Source organism: Lonchura striata, chromosome 9 (assembly GCF_050655825.1).
Source record: "Lonchura striata isolate lonStrDom1 chromosome 9, ASM5065582v1, whole genome shotgun sequence".
NCBI classification, from domain to species: domain Eukaryota; kingdom Metazoa; phylum Chordata; class Aves; order Passeriformes; family Estrildidae; genus Lonchura; species Lonchura striata.
In genome coordinates, this window is record NC_140711.1 from 19,255,222 (window position 1) to 19,274,944 (window position 19,723).

The 19,723-nt window shown below is 41.0% G+C and overlaps 1 protein-coding gene across 11 annotated transcripts in view; it reads left to right on the top strand.

Annotated features, from left to right (window-relative positions):
* The first annotated feature begins 428 nt into the window (after nucleotides 1-428).
* The window catches only part of ACAP2 (ArfGAP with coiled-coil, ankyrin repeat and PH domains 2), a 63,608-nt gene continuing 44,313 nt past the window's right edge, over nucleotides 429-19,723 (top strand). For 4 of the 11 annotated variants that reach the window (XM_085587747.1, XM_085587752.1, XM_085587745.1 and 1 more), the window contains exons 1-2: nucleotides 430-622; nucleotides 17,489-17,546. In XM_085587747.1, coding sequence (XP_085443873.1) covers nucleotides 543-622; nucleotides 17,489-17,546 — 138 coding nt within the window. In that variant the 5' untranslated portion in view covers nucleotides 430-542. Of the gene's footprint in view, nucleotides 623-17,488; nucleotides 17,547-19,723 lie in introns of all 11 variants that reach the window. The other 7 variants (XM_085587749.1, XM_021536877.3, XM_085587753.1 and 4 more) reach the window with 3 other exon arrangements.

Here is a 19,723-nt window from a genome sequence, read left to right on the forward strand (position 1 = left end):
GCGGGGCATCCACGGCCATGGAGCTGCCGCTTGGCGCGGCCGCCTGCCCATTGGCGGCCCGAGCTGTCGCTCTGAGCACGCCGGGGCGGGAGCAATCGCTGCGCTGCCGGCGGTTGGCTGCATCTTCCGAGCGGCTACGCTCATTGGGCGCTCTGCCTACTGAGCCCGCCCCTCTGGCGTTGTGATTGGCCGGCGCGCCCCCCGCTCTCGCAGGCGGTCGCTGCTGGCTGCCCGGGCCGTCAGTCGCGCCCGGGCGGGGCGGGCCCCGGGCGCTGCGGCCACCGCCCCTGCCCCGAGCACCGCCCCTGCCCCGAGCACCGCCCCCGCCCCGAGCACCGCCCCTGCCCCGAGCACCGCCCCTGCCCCGAGCACCGCCCCTGCCCCGAGCACCGCCCCTGCCCCGAGCACCGCCCCCGCCCCGAGCACCGCCCCTGCCCCGAGCACCGCCCCTGCCCCGCCCCGTCCGCCGGCCCTGGCCCGGTCTCGCCTCGCCACCACCGCCAGCAGCCGCAGCAGCGGAGGCAGCGGCGCGCCCCGCCACCATGAAGGTGACCGTGGACTTCGAGGAGTGTCTGAAGGACTCGCCGCGCTTCAGGTGCCGCCGAGAAGGGGCCGGGCCGGGGTCGTGCCGTGGGACAGGAAGCGGGGCCGGCTGTGTGCGGGGCGGGCCGGGCTGTGGGGCGCTGGGGCTGACAGGTGCTGGCGAGCTGTGGGCAGCCGGCCTTGAGCGGAGGGGCGGGCAGGGGCTGTGTGGGTCCTGCCGGGCCTGGGGGCTCTGGGGGGAAGGGAGGCAGCGTGTGCGGTGCTGGGGCCGGGCGGGCGGGTGCGGGCTCCGGGCGGGGGCAGCGCTGGGCAGTGCTGGGCAGTGAGCGCCGCGGGGTCACGCCTTGGAGGAGATGGGGTGAGTGGTGGCGGGCGGCTGGTGCGGGCAGTGCTTGCCAGCCGAGGCAATGTCAGCTGAGACTCAGGCTCGGGAGGGTGAACTCTTCGGTGGTCCGTCTTCCGTTCTTCAGAGTTGTGCTCACATTTCACTTCCCAGTGTCTCCTGCCTACGTTCTGTTGTGTGTCCGTATTCGGTGTGGCCACTGTTGGGGTGCCAGTAGCAAACAAGCTCAGTATCGTCTTACTTCCTGTTGTCAGAGCAAGGCACGCACTCCTTTGTTTTTCCCCAGTCGAGTGACCGGTTGTCTATCGTTGCTGTAGGGTTATTTCTGCTTATGTCAGGCAACATTCCCCTGTCTTTCCTTACGTTTTTACCCATTCTATATATGTATTTTACACCGTTGTATCTAATCAACGTAATTGTGCCTCCCTGTGGGATGTGTGGCTGGTCTGTGCCTACATTCACCCAGTTTCTGTGCCTGCCATTACCCTGCTAGACGATGGAGATGCAAACATCTCCGTGATGTGATGTGGCACTGCTGTGCCCCTCCTGTCCCATGCCAAGCTCATATCTCAAGTGCTTGTGGCTCTGTGGTGAGCTCTGGATGTTGAGGAAAATAGTACTGCTCTTTCTCTACTCTCTGGCTGTATGTTCACGCCTCCTCTTTTGTATCAGCTTTAGCAATCCTGTGGTATCTGGGATGTAGAGGAAGTTGGAGAAGGAAGGTTGGTTGAATGGCTTACCCTTGGCAGAAGTTGGAGTTCCTGTTCTTCCCTCCTTTGCTTCTGCCTCTGCTGCTAGTTTGTCACTGGCTGCTTCTCCCACGGGTTTTTTGGTGACTGTGACGTGTGTTGTTGGATCCTTTAGTGTCTGGGTGCCCTGGCGGAAGAGACTGGATGGTTCTCTGCCATCCAGGTTAGTGAGTTCTGTCAGCATCTCAGAGGGTGTGAAACCTAAAGCTTATGGGGAGTAGAGAGAAGAAACTTCACTGCCAGAAGCAAAGCTAGGGGAAGGCAGTGGAGAGCAAGACCTCCCTCAGGGCTGCAGGCAACTTTTACATTGGCTTAGGTCTTTCACAAAACTATGTCCTGAGCTGGACATGCTTGCTAGTGTATATACATTCTGAGACAACTGAATTTAGTGTTGGTTCATCCCATTTGGTGACAATGCAGTTGTAGATTGGCATAATTTAATCAGAAAACTGTACCAGTAGTTGCATTATTTTAATTACTCATACTTGCTAAAGTACTAAAGACACTCAAGCAAACAAGAAGTTGTGACTAAAATTTGTGAGCAGAAGTGTGCTGCTGTTTTTCCAAGGTAAGTCCTACTAGTTCATTTGAATTCACTTTGTATCATCTCCTTTTGCCTCTCTTGATTCCTTTCCTTCAAGGAAAATAAACTGGAGAAAATGCTTTGTTAGGGTCTTCTAGTACCTCATGGTCTTTTTCCCAGTCTGATACTACTATCTTTGAATGAATTGCAGAAAACCTTATGGCATAATCACTTGATGCCAGTAAACCTTTAACTGTTAGGAAATGGGTAAAATTGCAAGGCAGAATTCCTGTAGTATTTCTGAAAAGGTTCATATCTTTCATTATTAGTCATCAATACTTGTTATAATTTTGGTTATTCTTAATGTTCATATAAATTACCCAACCCAAACAGTAGAAACCTTCTGAATGAAGGTTACTGCAGTGGTTTTACTGAGGGATGATAGAGGCACTAATGTAGAGCAAGGTTGTGACAAAGTCCTATGTTCTTCCAGGGGGGAGTGTGGACATAAAGCAGCTTCTTGCTCTGTGTTCCTTGTAGCAAAGCTGAGCTGCAGCTTTCTCCTGACCTTGCTGAGGAGGAGGGTGTAGCCTCTGTCCTTCCTGTCAGTATACCTGTCAGAGCTCTTAAATACAACTGTTGGGAGGTATGTAATGAATAGAAATGTCACAGGCTACTTTCTTATGGTTGTGGTGATAACTGGGAGGACATGGGTGAATCAGAGTTCCTGAGTCATTGAATCCCTGTTTTCATGGGAAGCTATTTAAATCTTTCAAAACACGCTACTACAGGCAGCTTCAGCCACATGGCTTTTATTCTTGCTTATCTGTTTTTGATGAAGTTCATATTGATATTTCTTGGTTTTGAGATTTAACTGGACCCCAAATCACAGCACCTAAGATCTGTTTCCTTGCTTAAAGTGCTTGTGAAAGGATGGTGAATTGTAGCTGTTGAGGTGCTCATATGTGATTAGATAATAATGACTATAAAGGTTCACATCAGAAGTATGATGAGTTATTTCATAGCAAGGCATACTGTTTTTTTTTTTTCGCCCTCTACCAGATGATAAAGAAGTCTCTGAATTAGAAAACCTGAAGCAATAATGGCTTATTGCATCACTAGATTTGTAAACTTTCAACATGCCAAATCAGTTTGTAGTTGGAGACTTGATGTTTAGAAACTGATTTTTAAGGTAGTGGGAAAGGCTGTGAGTTCAGGCACACTTTTGCAAATGTGTAGCCATGTGTTTTTCCTAAACTTGCTTTGAAAATATACTTGCTGAAATCACATGCTTTTCTGTCATGATCCCTTCTCCTAAAACATGGCCAAAGCAAGGATCTAGCGAGGAAATGTGTTTGCAGTTTGTGTCAATGACTTCCCATCAAATGAAGAAGTTGGCTGAGGAGGGGCCTTGGAGCAGCCCTTGAACAATAAGAACTGAGCTGTGCTGGCAAGTTCTGTGTACATAATCACACATTCCTGCAGTAGTTTTTAAATATGCAAATAGCATTGTGAAATAATTCTTTCTCCTTTAAGCAATGAGAGTTTAATGGAACAGGCTTCTTCATTGCTGTTTCATTTTCAGTTTTTCTTCTACCTATGGAATGTTTTTTCTCAGTGAGATATCACTGTAGCAACCACATGAATCATTGGAACTAAATTACTAGAAAGGAGAAGCAATTTTAAGTGACGTGGAAATACAGCTGCTCTAAGTAGCAGTTAACAATTTTGATAAACAACAAATAATAGAAAAAGCAAAATTCAATTGCTTGTAATCTGTGCAATTGTAGAACTCTCTTCCAGAACATTCAGGCTGATCCAGTCTGTAAAAATGCTTTAATAAATGGCTGTGTTTTTGAGATAATTTCTTTGTCCTTATCTGTCACTGTTGCCTATGTTTAAATTTTTTTGCATTTAAATTTCTATTCATTTCCTGAGACGCCAGCTGCAGAACAGATGATGGGTGAATGAGGTAGATCAAAACATAAATGAAACTGTTGTCAATTACCATTCTTAGTAAAAGTATTTTTGGGTAGTTTCTGGGTATAACTGAGGTTATAGTGTATTCCATTCTAAGGGACTCATGTGAGGAGTCTTCCATTTTGCCTGAGCTAAAGCACTGCTCTGGTGGCTGGCCTGTGTGTGAGGCTGGCTTGTCACCCGAGTTCCTTGCTATGTGCTGGTTGGCTTCTCCTGTGGTTTTGGCCCTGCTCTGTGTGGGGCCAGCTGAGGTGTACCTCATGGTGTACCTGGGGATGCAGGTTGAACAGGACACTTGTGCCAATTTCTGGCTCTCTAGAGTTATTATGGTTTTCTTTCTTTCTTCTTTTGCACTGTTTCACCAAAGATTTGTCACTAAGAATCTGTTTCCCAAATAATAGTAAATGTTTTGTCACTTAAACTATGAGTAACATAAGAAAGTGATTTATTTAACCTATTTGGAGTATGTTGTGTTCAGTAGTCAGACAAATTATCAAAGGTGCCTAACCTATATACTTTGGTCTGCGTATGACCTTCTGTAGAAAATGCAGAAGTAGGAACATGGGAAGAGTTGTCCCTTCAGTGCTGAGTTCCAGTGGGAAGGGTGCTGGAGGGCAGCTGCTTCCTAACCTCTGCGAGTGGCAACAAACCCTCGTGTTCAGCCTGGGTTTATAGCTCAGCCCACCTGCGTGGATGTGGCTCCACGGAAATCACTGAGGCTGCTCCTGGGGCTGAACTCAGCCACATGGCCAGTGTGGAGAGGAATGAGACCAAGAACTCTGCATACAAAATCTATTTTGCTCAGACTTACCTAGCTGTTTTAGAACAAATTTCCAAAGAAATGTTTGGTCTGGGCTTTCTGCCCTTGGTGTTTGGGACTGAAAAGCAAGTTTGTAGCGTATTTGGCAAGAGAGGATGGAAAGAATTGCAGAAGAATAGGAAAAAAGATACAATAAGTCAAAAGAAAAAGCTGCCAAGCATTTCCTTGTGAGTTTGCACTTCGCATATTTCATACTTATGTGGTTGTTAACATTTATAATTTCCTGTATGAGACTCTAGAAGTGCACTTCTTGTAGCTGAAGTGACGTGGAGGACAGTCTCGGTGGGGTGTCAGTAAGTTACACGTGTACAACATCCCTGTTTATGCTGTTGAGAGTCTGGTGGAGTTAAATTCAGTTAAACTGATTCTAGGTTTCTAATTCTGCACTTTTGTGGAGATTGCAGTGACTGTCTTGTTCTACTCAGACTATAGTCAATGGATTTATTTTTAAATCTGTAACTATGTCTTTCAAATGTACATTAAGAAAATGATTGACCTTAAGAAAGGGGGATGTATTTGAGCATAGTGTGCAATGTTAGAGCATTTTTTTTTGAGGGAAATAATTCAAGAATGAAAAAGGTTCATTAAAGATCACTCTCAAATACATCTCTGAAAAATCTCTCACACTGAAATATCTGAAAAAACTTAGTAGTAAATTGTTAATAATCCTTCTCAATGGTGATTAGAGAAATGTCCTGAAATCAGGATGTCTTCATTTGGTTAGTGCACTTACATTTTTATAATAAAATGTATTTTTGTTATTTATAATAAAGAACAAAAAATTGGCTGGCACAGTTATGCATAACAAAGGATAGGGTTATTAATGCTGAATATTTTTCTTTATTGTTTAATTATGATTTATATTAGCAAGAGCAAACTATAAAATCTTTAAAAATCTTAACTGTATCTCAAATTGCTAATAGGAACTTAACACTTTAACTTCCTCAGTTTTGGTCTTTTTACATTTTTATAAGGAAATATTTTAAAAAACCCCAACTGTGAGAAGAGACCTTACAGTGAAAGTAGTGACAAAATCTACACATTACCATGACATTGCTGTAGCAAAGCAGCAGGATGGCTGCTGAAGAACTGATGTTAATTAAGCCTGTACAACTGATCTTTAATGAGTACTTGCAGAATTAGAGGACAGCTTATTTATGTGTGTGTGCAATGGAACTGTAATTATACAAGTCCTTATGGCCTTTCAATTTTTAAATATAGATTTGAAGTGGTTTGGTTCTTTAGCCTGGAGTGTCTCCTTTATGTTGGCTAAGCACGTCTCATGTAATTGCATTAAGAAACCAAAGTTATGGAGATGGTAGTTTTATATTTTTTGGGAGGGGAGGAATAGTAATGTTAAAATCTCTGGAAAAGAAGATCAGTCAATAGAATATTCATTGGGAAGGTGGCAACTATAAAATAGAAATCTCTGTCTTGGGTTAGATGGACTTTTTGGTGGCTCTGTTTTTTCACTGTACATATCTGTGAAACTGTTGGCCTCTGAATAGCAAAGGTGCTGATTTCAGCAATGTTTGCAGCGTCCTGTGATCTTTTTTGAGGCTTAGCTTCTTGACAACCTTGTACTCAGAACCACATTATTTAGTCAGCATTTTTCCAGTTCTTACTTTGTGCAGTGAACAATATGGCTTGAATTATTGCAAACTTTTAGTAGAGTAAATAGTTCTAAAAATTTCCCAAAGCAAGCTTTGTTCTTATAACCTGTTTTGGGAGAAAAAAGGAAAGGAAAACATCTAATTTCCATTGGCAACAGAAATTACAGTTTGCAGACAAGAACTCTTTGTCTTAATCTTGATGCAGACCTTGCTGCCTGAATTTGTTTACTATCTCAAGGTGATACAAATGCAGAAATGTCATGTTTACATAGGCAGGAAATAGAAGAATAAATTCCGAGTAATTCAGGATTTGGGTGTTTTTTTTTTGGTTTTTTTTTGCCTCTCATTTGTACATGCAGAATTCATTTTATGAACATGTGTAGAAGTTTAAACTGTGAAAATGCATTTTTGATCTCTGTAAGTAGATACTGCTATTTTGGGGTTTAGATATTCCTGTGAGTTTAGGCGGCAGTTTAGATGCTTTGCCTTTTGCAAGTGGCAGATTTGTAACAAAAGCAAGGGCTGAAGTTGCTATCTGCAATGGAACACCATGGGGAGGACATGCAGATTAGTGTTGGACTGTAATGTTATTTTAATACATGCAGGAGTTTTCCATACTTCTGTGTGATGCAATGTAAATCCTGGTTTTGTTGTCACTCTTTCACATGACTTAAAGATTAGATTATGAACATAAGAAATAGTAGATTATATCATTATGATCATAAACTGGACAATTTTAAGCAGTCCAGAAGACTCAAACATTGTTTTGCCTTCCTGATAATATTTTCAAGAGGATTCATTGTGTACGTGGCAGAATAATGATTTTATGGTTAATATTTACTTTATGAATATCAGAAGTAGCCAAGCCTCAGACCTAGAGTAAATTAGTTGTAGTTATGATGCACTGACTGTGTGAAGAGAAATCTGATTTATGGAGTGGTCTCATGTATACATTTTCATATTGACTAGATACAATGATAGACTAAGAAAATAATTTGTTGCAAAATAGTTCCTTCAAGTTCCCTTTATGAATGAGAGGATATTTTGAACAGAGCAGACACCTGTCAGATGACTGGTAAACTTAAACAAGTAAGTGGCATACTAGTAGCATCAGTCTTTCTGCAAATCAGGATTCCTTTTTGATGTTTTAAGTTAATCTATTTGATATTTTAAGACTGTAGTATTCAGGCACAATACCCTTGGATAACTTTTGTAGTTCACATTTCAATATTAATGGGCAGTGAAATAGTTGTATTGTGGTTTTGGACAAGAATCTGACAGTAGGTGCACATGCACAAACTACCTTTTCATTTCATGAGTTTGTCATCTAAAGGATGACAAACTTCCTTTGTTAAAGGAAGACCTCTGTTTATTTTTTTCTTGATAAACATAAAGGGCTAGTGAGAATTTGCATGGTGTGAATTTGAGGTTTCTAAGTTGGATATAATACCAAAAAATTGAAGTTGTCACATGTAGTGAAATGTCTTCTGCCTGCTAAAATTTAAAAAACCATATTCTATGCAAGACAATTGCAGATTTCCATCTTTCTTCTTGCCAGATGTTAAGTAGGAACACATGCATATCAAACACGCATTTCTTTGCATTTGAAATGTTCTAGTCTTCAATTTTTAGTGATCTTGTAGTTATTGTTAAAAATATGGATAACTTATGTAATGCTGGAGATCATGTAACAGATTTTAGTGTCCTGGTATTTAGAATGATGTGTTGTAGACGGAAATTTGAATTCAATCCTTTGGAACAAAGGAAAAGTGTGTTATATTCAGAGTTCTGACCATGAATGTTGTCCCTTCTGTCTGCCAAAAAAGAGATGTGCAATATGACCTGGGATATGGGGTTTGGGTTTCTGCTCCTGTGGGCTCTACCCAGGGAGACACAGAGCCCCTCTGTCCCTGTCCTGCGTCAGACAGGGATCCCTCTGCTTGGCAGAGGTGGTGGCTGGTGTGAGTCTGTGCTGGAAGTCCCACCCTCTGATGCCTTCTTAGGTTCCAGATCTCCAATCATTCCCTTGCTGCTCAAGCCACTGGTCAGTGGGCAATAATGGGTGTCTGAATGTTGGTAATTTTTGACTTAAAAAGATGTAGTTTGTGTGGGGTTTTTGTTTTGAGTATTTTGTGTAAGTAATCAGACTCAGCATTTGACTGGATTCTTGTGATAAACTTCAATGTAAAGAACGTGTGGTGTTATAACAATGCTATTGGTTCTGTAAAACATGTTGTTTTTATTATACTTTTGGTTTAAGATAACCCAAATAAAAACTAATGGATGAAGAAGAAAAGTAATGTAAGTGCAGCAGTGTTGAGCCTTGTGTTCTTAACTGGCACTAGCAAAGGCACTGTAAAGACTCACGGGCCAGCTGGAAATGTGGCTTATATCCTTCCTAGACTTCATGTACCATTCATGTATGTTGGAGTTCCTATCTATAGAAAGTGTTTAGTAAATAATGACCTAGGCCCCTTCCTTAAACAGGAAAAGAAGAATGCATCTCATCTGCTGTGTACCATCCCTCCTCTTAAGCCAGATCTTAGGTTTAGGCTCCTTACAACTACTGATCTTGATTAAGATTTGATCCCAAGCAGCTCTTGCTTTGTTTTAGCCATATGTGTCAGGATAAGGTGACCTGTGCCCTGGAAATCAGATGTTTCTGCTCTGTCATTTCCAAAGGTGCTTTAGTTGACTAATTTGGGTATCTGTGCATAGATACCAGTGTTTGATCAGATAGGGCCCACAGCAATAATGGAACACTTGCATTGGCTTTGCCAGACAGGGTTGCTGTTAAGGATAAAAACTGTTCAGGATGACTGAGGAATCTGATGCTTCATTGAGCATGCAGCTTCTGGCTGAATTTGTGTGTTGCTAAATTGGACTCTCTTTAAAAAGACTACACACATTTACACACCCACTCCGTGAGATTATTCCTCAAAAGAATCTACAGGTTTATTCTTGAGAACAATCTCCAGTTTGTGAAGAATGATCTTTAAAAATATTAATTTAATTTAATTTAATTTCTTTTATCAAGTGTCTGATTTTGAAGAATGTATCTGCCTATTTATTCTATCCTACTTGATTTGTCCCAAAAAGAATGATGAAAAATGACAAGAGGAAGCATTGACTGTGCCTACTATTACAAAATATCCACTGTATTGTAAATACCAATCTTGCAAGATTTTGTTTGAAAATATTTGCAGTTGATTTGAAATGAAAAACCTTTAACATGTGATAATTAAAGGATAGGTAAGCTTCTGTGTGGTTGAAAAACAGCTTACCTGCAGTTAGCTTTGGTAGATGAATGAAATCCTAGGGTCTTTAAAATCTCTTGATGACTAAAAGTAGTGGGAGAAAAGATACTAAATGTACCCAGAGAAGTTCCAGGGCTGTGGGTGTACTGCATGCATTTTGTAGTTTTTATATTATAAAGTTCCAAATGCTTTGTTTTTAATAGTTTATCATCATTTGAAATGGATGAGAAGGAAAGGCAACTGGCCTTTCCAAATTTGAGAACAGTAAATTTGAGAAAAACATGAATCCACCACATTTCTCTGTTGTCCTGCTCTAATGCTTATGCACTCTTTTGGTTTGAGATTGAATTTGTTTGACTGGCTGCTTCAGTGCAAAGGCATAAAGGGCAAACAAACTGCTTTTTGCAGTATGTGGGAACGTTAAAACTGCACAATAAAACTCTTAAATTTACATGTAAAATGTACTTCAGGTTACTGAGTGTGATATCCATATAAGTATATTCACCTAATAGCTAAATAAAAAATTCAGGTTCAGGATTTGTGTATTACAACAAAGCTGCAGCCTTCTCTCTGGCTGTCAAATAGAGCATTTGTGCTGAAATATTCAACTTCTGAAATGGGCAAAAAGGGTAAATGCTTGCTGAGGACTCAGTCTTCGTAGCAAATCTGAAGCTTCCCTCAGGTTTCAGTAAAGAAGATCCACCTGATAAAACTGGAATTGTAGACAGCTAATGGTTGTCAGCTCTTCTGAAACATGGTGAGTGAGCTCTGGTTACACAGACTTTGCCAGGTTATGCTGCTTTGTACACAGCAGTGCCCCTCTAACTATGGCATAAGGTTTAAATTAGCAACTAAGGGAGTTACAGAAAGAAAGGGACAGATATTACCTAATTATTCTGAAATCAAAGCAAACACAAGATTCATGTTAAGATTGTATGATATCCTTTTGTTTCATTGGACAGTACTCAGACCTTCAGTTGCCTGTACTTTGCTTGGGGTTTCCTGTGTTGGTGGTGAAGTGCTGCTGTATCAGTTCTGAGCATATTGATCCTGAGAATGCTATGCTGGGGCTGTGTAGTGACATTTACTCTTTCTGCATTGGCTGCAGGTGAGGTACATAAGGGGTGTCTTTCCAAATCAGGGATTAGTATCTTCACTGTTCTTCAGACTGTTATTACTTACAGCTTTTATAAAGGACTTTGACAGGACTCCTTAGCATCTGACTGGTAACTCCAGATCTTGAGGCTAACAGGGTGTATTCGTTAGATGTCCTATCTTGTATCTTTTGCAGTTGGTTGCTTGATGGTTATATTTATGCTTCCACTTCCTGACCTTACTACATACTTGAGTTTTCAAATGTTGAAATCCTTCATTCCATCTGCTGCTTCTGTGTTCAAGATCCTGGGTAGTTGCTGAGATTTAAAAGATTAAAGCAGCTCTGTGATGTTGGCAGATTTTCAGCAGCAAGGCTTTTCTGTACAACACCATCAGTTCCTTGAGCTTCTCTCTGCTGCCTTTTTTTTTTTTTTTTTTTTTTTTTTTGTTGCAAGATCTTGATACTGTAGTCCTTCTTCCTTATCTGGTAGTATGTCCTCCTAAAAAGCTTTTGACCCTATCTTGGATGTTGGAATCACTAGTCAAAAGTTGTGCAGGACATGTATTGTGATGTGTTGCACTCTTCCCAACTTGCAGTGTAATCAATTTATTTTCCATGAAGCTTTCATGGTCACCATTGTGCCCCCATCTTGTTAACAGCTGTCTCCTGATGAACAAAACACTGAAACTGAAAGATGAAGAAAATCCTGCTTCTCAGACTTCTTGTGGAGGAAACAGGTTGCTGATTTCCTACTTAGGCTTACTGTCAGGCTCTCCTGGGGTAGAAAAAGCTTAGGAGAGGAATATTAGGAGAAACCATTGGGAAAATAGCACTGTTAGGCATTTCTGACAATTTACTGCAAAAGAGTATTGAGAGGAAAAGTTGAAAAATTTAGGCCCAGCAGGTAGCACAGAGGTCCTTATAGTCTGTGTGTGATAGACTGGATCATATAGACTGTTATATGCTAGTGCAGGTTTAGTAGTAATGAGTTTGGCTTCCAGACATATATGTTAAGGGCAATACAACTTGTTCCTTTTTGAAGATTGATTTGTTTATAATGTTCATTATCTTTGAGCTGTGTGTAGTCTAGCAGTAAAGAACAAATTAAATGAAGTGCACATATTTAAAGGATTCGTCCTATTTGTTATATCAGACCATATGAATTATTGAGAAGAAACAAAACCTTGTAGATGCAGTGATATCTACAAGCAGACTTTTGCTTTAATAATTTTATAAATTCAGTAAATGCCCTTGCTTTATTTAATTTGATTATTTTATAAGAGAAATCTGACTTGAGAGCCGTAGAGGAATGGTCCTTTTAATATTGAGGATTTGGTTCCTGTGTCTCCAGGGAAATTTGAAATGCAGATAGTGCTTGCTATGTACCTGAAAACTTGGCTTATTCATCAACATCATAATCTTCTGTTCATGTATTTCCATATTTCAATCCCCCCAAGCTCAAAGACAATTTCTGGGATTTCAGGGTGGGGGTTCAACTTTCTGGTTAAAAGCCCTATTGTTCTTGTAGGGCACGTGGAAGTTTTTCCAAGCTATTGATAAAATGTTTTGTGGCAATGACTGAAGAATTAATAATGGAGTACTAACATGAATGAGGAATTTTAGCTGGGTGTGTCAGGGAGAGTTCATCATCTGTTCCTCAGTATGGAGGGGCTCTGTGCCAGTGGGGGAAAAACTCTGCAGTGCCAAACCGGGACTTCAATGGGCTCTATGACAGGCTGCAACACTGTTCTTTCTTCAGACCATATTAATGGTTATGGCACATCCCATAAGTTGTAAAACTCATTCTTATCTCTAGCCATGCTGTTATCCAAATGTTCCATGTATGCTTTCTTTGTCCCTCAATACGTCATGTTTCTTTTTTAGTCTCTGGTTTCTGATGCCATAACACATGCACCAACTGTATTCCTTCTTGGCAAGCTGGTTAATGTGCCTCCAGACACCTTTGTATATGTCACTATATATGAAGGAAATGAAGTAGACAGTGATTGGAGGGAACTCTGAGAAGCTGAAGGGTAGGTCTGCCATCCAGCAGGACCTCAGCAAGATAGGGGAAAGCACAGGTAGAAAGCTCCTTAAGTTTATCCCAGACAAATGTGAAGACTTCCTCTCAAAAGTAACAGCCCTGCGTGGCTGTGCTGGTGGACAGGGACCTTGGCAACCTGGTGACCAGCAAATGGCCCTTGGTGAGCAGTCAAAAGTGGCAGTGTCCAGTGGCATTAGTCACAGTGGTGTGTTCTCCTGGCCTGAGGCTGCCCTCAGCAGTCTGTCTGTGGCTGTTTCTGAACTCGTCTGTGAGCAGTTGCTTTGCATCTGAAGGGTGACCCCAAGGTGCAACTGCTCTGGGAGAAAAGGGAGGTGGGGGCAGAGGAAGAGACAAACCAGACCAAGCAGGTGAGCAAGTGTAGCATCTTCTGCATTTTAATTTGCCTTTGCATCACACTACAGGCATAGTCTATCCTCTGATTAATGCCTACTGTCCTTTTTGCTATCTGTCACCTGACAGGCTCTGACATAGAGGAGGAGACATTAATGTAAATCATCAGGTTCATATTCTTATCTTGCAACTACATATCTAATTTCCAGGTTTTTACACTCAGTATCTTTTCTTTTTCAAGCTGTCTTGAAGGTGTAGTGGATGTTGGCTGAAAGGATGTCATCTCTAGTGAAGTCTAAGTTGTGCATTAAGGAGCTGTTCTGCATAGAATATGTGCAAGTAAGAGAGCTGTGTCTTTCTAAGATTTGAGGACAAGACTTTAGAACTAGTGCCATTGAAACTGCAGTGGTATTTCCATGTCATGAGTCCAAATACATGAATGCATTCAAAAGCCTCAGAATGAATAGCAATTGATTTTGTGACTTGTTCCTGTTCTTCTGAAAGTATATTCAATAAATGAATCAAAACAATAAACACATAAGCACACACTATCAGAAGATATTTTATTGTTGGGCTTTTATTATTCTGAATATTTTTAATAGTGATGTATTCTTTCTAGAATTAATAATTATTAGTTAGTTGTCCATAGCACCTTTGACCTCTCCAGTTTGTTGTTTTTCAGCAACTGATTCCAGCCTCCTCATTTTCAGGAACACAGTCTGAAAATGCAGGATAGAATATGATGAATGAATGAGCAAAAGACTAAAGGCAGGGTGTGGCTTCAGTGACAGATTTTGTTTGAAGAGGAGCTAAATTTAAAAGCAATGGTGATCACCACTGTTCTGTGAGAGTAAGCAGGCCCTGCAGACCCCTGTCAATGGCCATGGTGTGTGTGGTGTTCTGGTCAGCAGTGTGCAGTGGATTACTCCAGCATAAATCATTTCCTTAGCTTGTGTCTGCAGCTTCTGGTCTAAGAGTGATCCATTCTTTTTTCAGAGGAGAGTTTATCCATCTTCAATCTGTTTGGTTCCTGGGATTCTCGTTGTACCTTAACCTGGAAGAAAGTCTTTCACTGGTTGCTTAAAGGGAGTGCTGTGATGGATGTCAGGGTTCAGCTGTCCTTCACATATGCTGGGCTGGGTAACTGATTAAATGATCCTCATTCAAAAAGGCTGCAAAGTCAGCTCTTGAGTTTTCTTCCATTATCTCCTGTATTCCTCCTGCACTGCAGCTGTGCAGGAAACTGTATCTAGCAAACTGAACTGTGTTTTAGGGGGGTGGTGGAGGAGAGAAGTCACAGCAAAGAAACACATTCCTGACAGTCCTCATTACAGAGCATGAAGAGTATGGGACACTGCTCATTTGTAAAAGTTGTCCTCCACCCTTAAGCAGCTGTTCTGGTTTTGTGCGTTGCCATGCAGGATTTTAACATCTTGGGAAGCCACAGATGTTTGACTCATAAACTGGACCTGATTTGATCCTTATTCCTATTGCTGGAGCCTTCTGGCTGAGATCACTGTGACTCAAACCTTGCTCCCAGCTCCCACTTCACTAGGGAGCAACAGTTTTGTTACATGTCAGGTCTGGTACTTGATCCTCAGCTGTTTCACCACCACTTCCTGTGTTTATAGCTGGACAGTGGGGCTTGGCTGTGGACATGACATTTACTCAGAATTAGGACAGTTTTCTGTGAACTTTGTGCCTGACACAGATGTTTCAGAGAGAAATGCACGTTTGCATTCTGTGGCTTCAAAAAGTATTAAATTAAATAAAACAAGGGTAGCATTAACATTGCACGGTTCAGATCAGCTGTTTTTCATGTATCCTGTATTGCTAACCCAGGATGAAGACATGAAGACAATTTTTGTGACTAGGGGGTACATAATTGGATGTATATACTATATTCTGATAGTCTGAGGACATCCTCTCCATGTTTTGGTGATTGCAATCCAGTTTTGGACTAATATCTGTAAATATGTTTGCATGATAATAACTTCTAAGATTTTATGTGGTGGAAACAGTAAAGTAATCATTTCTGTGCAAAGAAACAAAGAATTAAAGTGGAGTTTGCCTGGAACCCTACAGCTGTTCAATCTGTATCCAGATGTAGGGCCCAGATATGCCCTCTATCATATGGCAGTGGTGGGAAACAGGCCAGAGAATCAGGCTGGTGCCTCAGGGGCCTGTGGCATTTCAGAGAGCTGCAATAAATTGGGTGGTGGTGGGATGTATCTTTCCTATCTGCTTTGCTTTATACTTCTTTTTGCTTGATCTACCCTTCATTGTTTCAGTTTCTAAATGTTCTGCTGGTACTTCCATTTGAGCTTATTCTGTCTTAAAATTTGCCTCTTGGAATAGAGGTTTAATTACTGAACAGATGTGTTATCTTTATTCTGCCTGCTCTAACTGCCTTTATCTCTGTTCGTTTTGAATCTTAGATTTTTAGCTCATTAAGTCCTGTGGAGCTAGAACTCTTCTGGAGTTAAAGACACAAAAAAATAATACTCTTATCAGATCTTGCTGCAGTTCTGTAAACAAGCTACTTAATTGTGCTTTTATGTTAATGCCAAAAAAACAAATAAAAATTTGTTGCACTGTGGTTATAAACAAACTAATACAAAATTGCAGTCTAAATATTGAGATGCTTTTCCTTCCTTTGGGTTTTGTTATTTTTTAATTCTCTTTAATGCTTTCTGAAACAAGATTAACTAGAGACTTAAGTGGAAATGAATCAATTATGAAAGAAAATAAAGAAACTAAATGAGAAATTGATGTTGCCTGAAATCCTTCATGGTCTGAAGCTAGCTAAGAGGGAAAAGCCAAAATATAGCTGCAGGGATTGCTTGGATATAAAACGTAGGACATAACTGTGGGAATGCATTGAGGTACAAGAGCTGGAATGCAACTATGTGTAGTGAAATCTGCAAAAATTGGGAATGTTATGTTCAGTGTTCAAGATCTGCAAGCAATTGGCAGCGTTTTTCAGAACTGTTCTTATAAAAAAAACTGCTTTTCCTGAACTTGGGGCCTGATCCAGTCTTTTTTTTTTTTTTTTTTTTTGTGTTCTTGGCTTGTACTCATGTGAACTAGAATGGAATTAGCAAGAGACAGTAAAGCTGTGGTTGTGTGTAGTTTCTCCTCAGTGGTATAAAGTTGGCTTAAGAATTTCCTGCTCCAAATCATTCTTCCCTGCCTATATAATTTTTTCCAGGAAGAGCTGGGTTTTTCTGTAGGACCGAGATGTGAAATGTCTGATCCAATTTTCCAAAAAACATTTCAGAAAACTTCCTATTACTTTTTTTTCCCCAAGGCAGGCTACTACTGGTAAACAGTGTGGCTCCATGAACAGTTATGCTGGAATGACTGAAAGAATGGGCACCCTGTGATGGCACCAGGGGCTCTCCTTGCCAGAAATGAGTCCATTTGGCTCTCAAGGCAACAGCCTGATGAAGCAGCAATGTTCATAGACTCAGAACAAAGAGTCATCCATCCTCAGTCTCCTGTTTTTTCAGGTAGCAATAATGAAGGAGGCGTACAAAGAAACATGAGCTTAGAAGCAAAAAAAAAAGAAAAAAAGTTGTGCTTTAGCAACTTTAGCAATGCTCCATGAAAGCAGCTTTTACTGGCAAGTTAAATTTGACTGGCCTGGAAAATTTGACCAGAGGTAAATGATCTAATCAAGTGTGCCATCCAAACTCCCTGCAGGTTAATTGACCCATGGAAAGTGTTGTTTTTTCTAATCTCATTGAAAGGTTATTTATGAAATAGCTGCCCTATTTGCAGGTTTGAGCCAGGAGGTCACCAAAAGAGTTAAGAAAATTCCCTCCAACTTTCAGTTTCTTTCCTTTGTTGTTAGCTTCAAACATATAGACTTGTCTATGCAAGAACAAAGAAACCTATTTTGGTGTGACAAATATTAGGATTAATAAAATTTGATCTCAAATCTTTATCAATAGGCAACATTTTAGCAGTGATGTAGTTTTTCTTCTTTATACCATAAAATTTCCTGCAATTCTTGTGGTTCTTTAAAATCTGTGCTGTTTTATAGGTGAAATTTAAGTATTGTCACGGCAATAAATGAGTTAAATGAATGTGTGTCTGCCCCTTCTCCCCAGATTCAGAATATTTTTGCTTAAAATTTTAAAGGAAAACCTCTTTTATGCATGCAGGGCAGCTTTAGAAGAGGTAGAAGGAGATGTGACGGAGCTGGAACTGAAACTTGACAAGGTAAGTTTGTAATTCAACAGTGTTTATTCTCAGAAACATCAGACCGTGTGTTTCGGTTTTGTTTTAAAGTTCGCAGCTGGGAAGTGTCAGTGGTCCACCAAGCCCCTGCTCTGCAGAGGGAAGGGATCCAGGTGGAGCTCCCAGCTGGCCTCGGAGGCCAGGCTGGAGCAAAGCAGCCCCGGGCAGCTGAACTCAGCTGAACCCGCTCCTTCCCGGGCTGGGCCTTCCTTGTGCAATTCCCTCCTGGCTGGCCCTCGCTGCGCCCTGTGACTCAGCCCGGGAGCTGCGGCAAACTCCTTCGGCTTTCACGGGAGATCAAAGCCGGCCCTTGGTCATTCTGCCCCGAGAGCCTGTGGCCACAACGGCTCTCTTGCTGTGGGGACATCTGGATACTCTGCTTTAGAGGTTTAAAATCCATGCTGCTTGGTAATCTGTGGCACAGCAGCCAGGTATATGTATATATATATATCCTTCACTGTCTGTAAAATTTATCCTGTGTTTTGTCATGCTTTGTGCATGTATACAAAAAATGATACGTAGCTTCTTTTCAACTCCTTAATAATTGTTCGTTGGTTTCCTCACCTTTGGAAACTTTTGTTATTTCTTTGCTATTATTTTGAGAGTGGCTTATTTTTGGTTTTCATCTGTATAAAGTCTTCTTTCCTTTGCATTTGTCTAAATGTTTTAAATTATTTTTATCTGTGTTTTCACATGGCAGGCAGGTGGCATTTGTTTACCTCCTTAACTGCTTTTTGAATACAACCTTTTTTCCTACAGCTGTGAGTTGACTGCAGAGAGCTGGAGACAAATAATGATGGTGTCAAGCTTGAAGACTTTTTCTTTACTACTTGTAATAGTATTTCTAGTTTTTAGTAGCTAATAATCTAACAATTTGCTCTTGCAAAATAAATTCAAAATTATTCAAAATAATTTTGATTTGGTGTGAATCTTCGTGAAAGTTTTGGGTGTAACACACATTTTTACTGTAGGAATGTTGAATCTGTTTTGGTAGATCAAACAGTGTAAGTATTTAAATGATCTGAAAAATCAAACTTGAAAATTTGGCTTTTCCAACAGTCTGAAAGGATTGTTTTTGGGGAAAAGAATTCTCATATTCCTTAAATGGCATTATTCAGGGCCCTGTAGTACAATACTAAAGTTGAAAGCTAAGCTTCTTGGGTGAGCTGAAGCAAGTATGGCCTGAGGGTAATAATATGTCTAGGCTTGGTTGGTAACTTTTTCTGATCAGTTGTTCATACTAAACTTGGTTTTATTGTCTCACAATTTTGACTTTGGGCTACACTGTCTGCAGTTTTGTGCTCTCTGGAAGAAAGCAAGCCTGGTTCGGGCTTGTGAACTATAAGCAAAGGTGAAGGGAAAAGGTTAATATTAATAGTACTTTGTTTTTCTGTCCATTGTTCAAGGAACTTGGACATTCATAATATGGAAGATCATGCTTAGCTTTCCATTTTTCCTAAGGATCTGAGTCAACATAAAAATTACTGGATAACTAAGGCAGGAAGGATGCTTGGATGGTTTCTTTGCTGCAACATAGGATCAAATGCTTCTGTGTTGCTTTTCATGAAAATTTATTTACCATCCTTGAAAGATCTTTCAGAGATGAAGGTATGAAGGTTCAATCTTCTGGTTTTAGTCTCAGCTTGGTTTAACGTGGGGGAACTCAATCCTAATGTGCCCCATCTCAAGAGAGCATCATGGCAATTGCAGTAACCACTGTCTCTTACGTTAATGGCCCAGTGCATAAAGGTTTAAGAAGTGGGAAAACATTCATCACAAGATACTGAGGACCCTCCTATCAGACTGCAGTACCATGAGGCCTGAAGCAGTGAGTGGTAGAGATGGAAAGCCATCAGAGATTAGTCTGTATGTGAGTTGGAAGCATGATGGATTTCACCTCCTGAGATGTAACCATGGCTCTTCAGCTGTGCTTTGTGCACAGTCTTTGCTTTCCTGTGCCTGTATTCTGAGTGTCTCAGGATGAAACAACTGGGGTGGGTTTTATTTTTGTTTGTTTAGTGGTGTTTTTCCTCAGAAACAACAATAACTTCATCATTTGCTTGGGTTCTAAGCAGTTATGTTTTAGTTGCTGTACTTTTTGCCCGTGTAAAACTCTCTCTTGAAATATGTACAACATGCCAGTTAACAATAAATCAAGT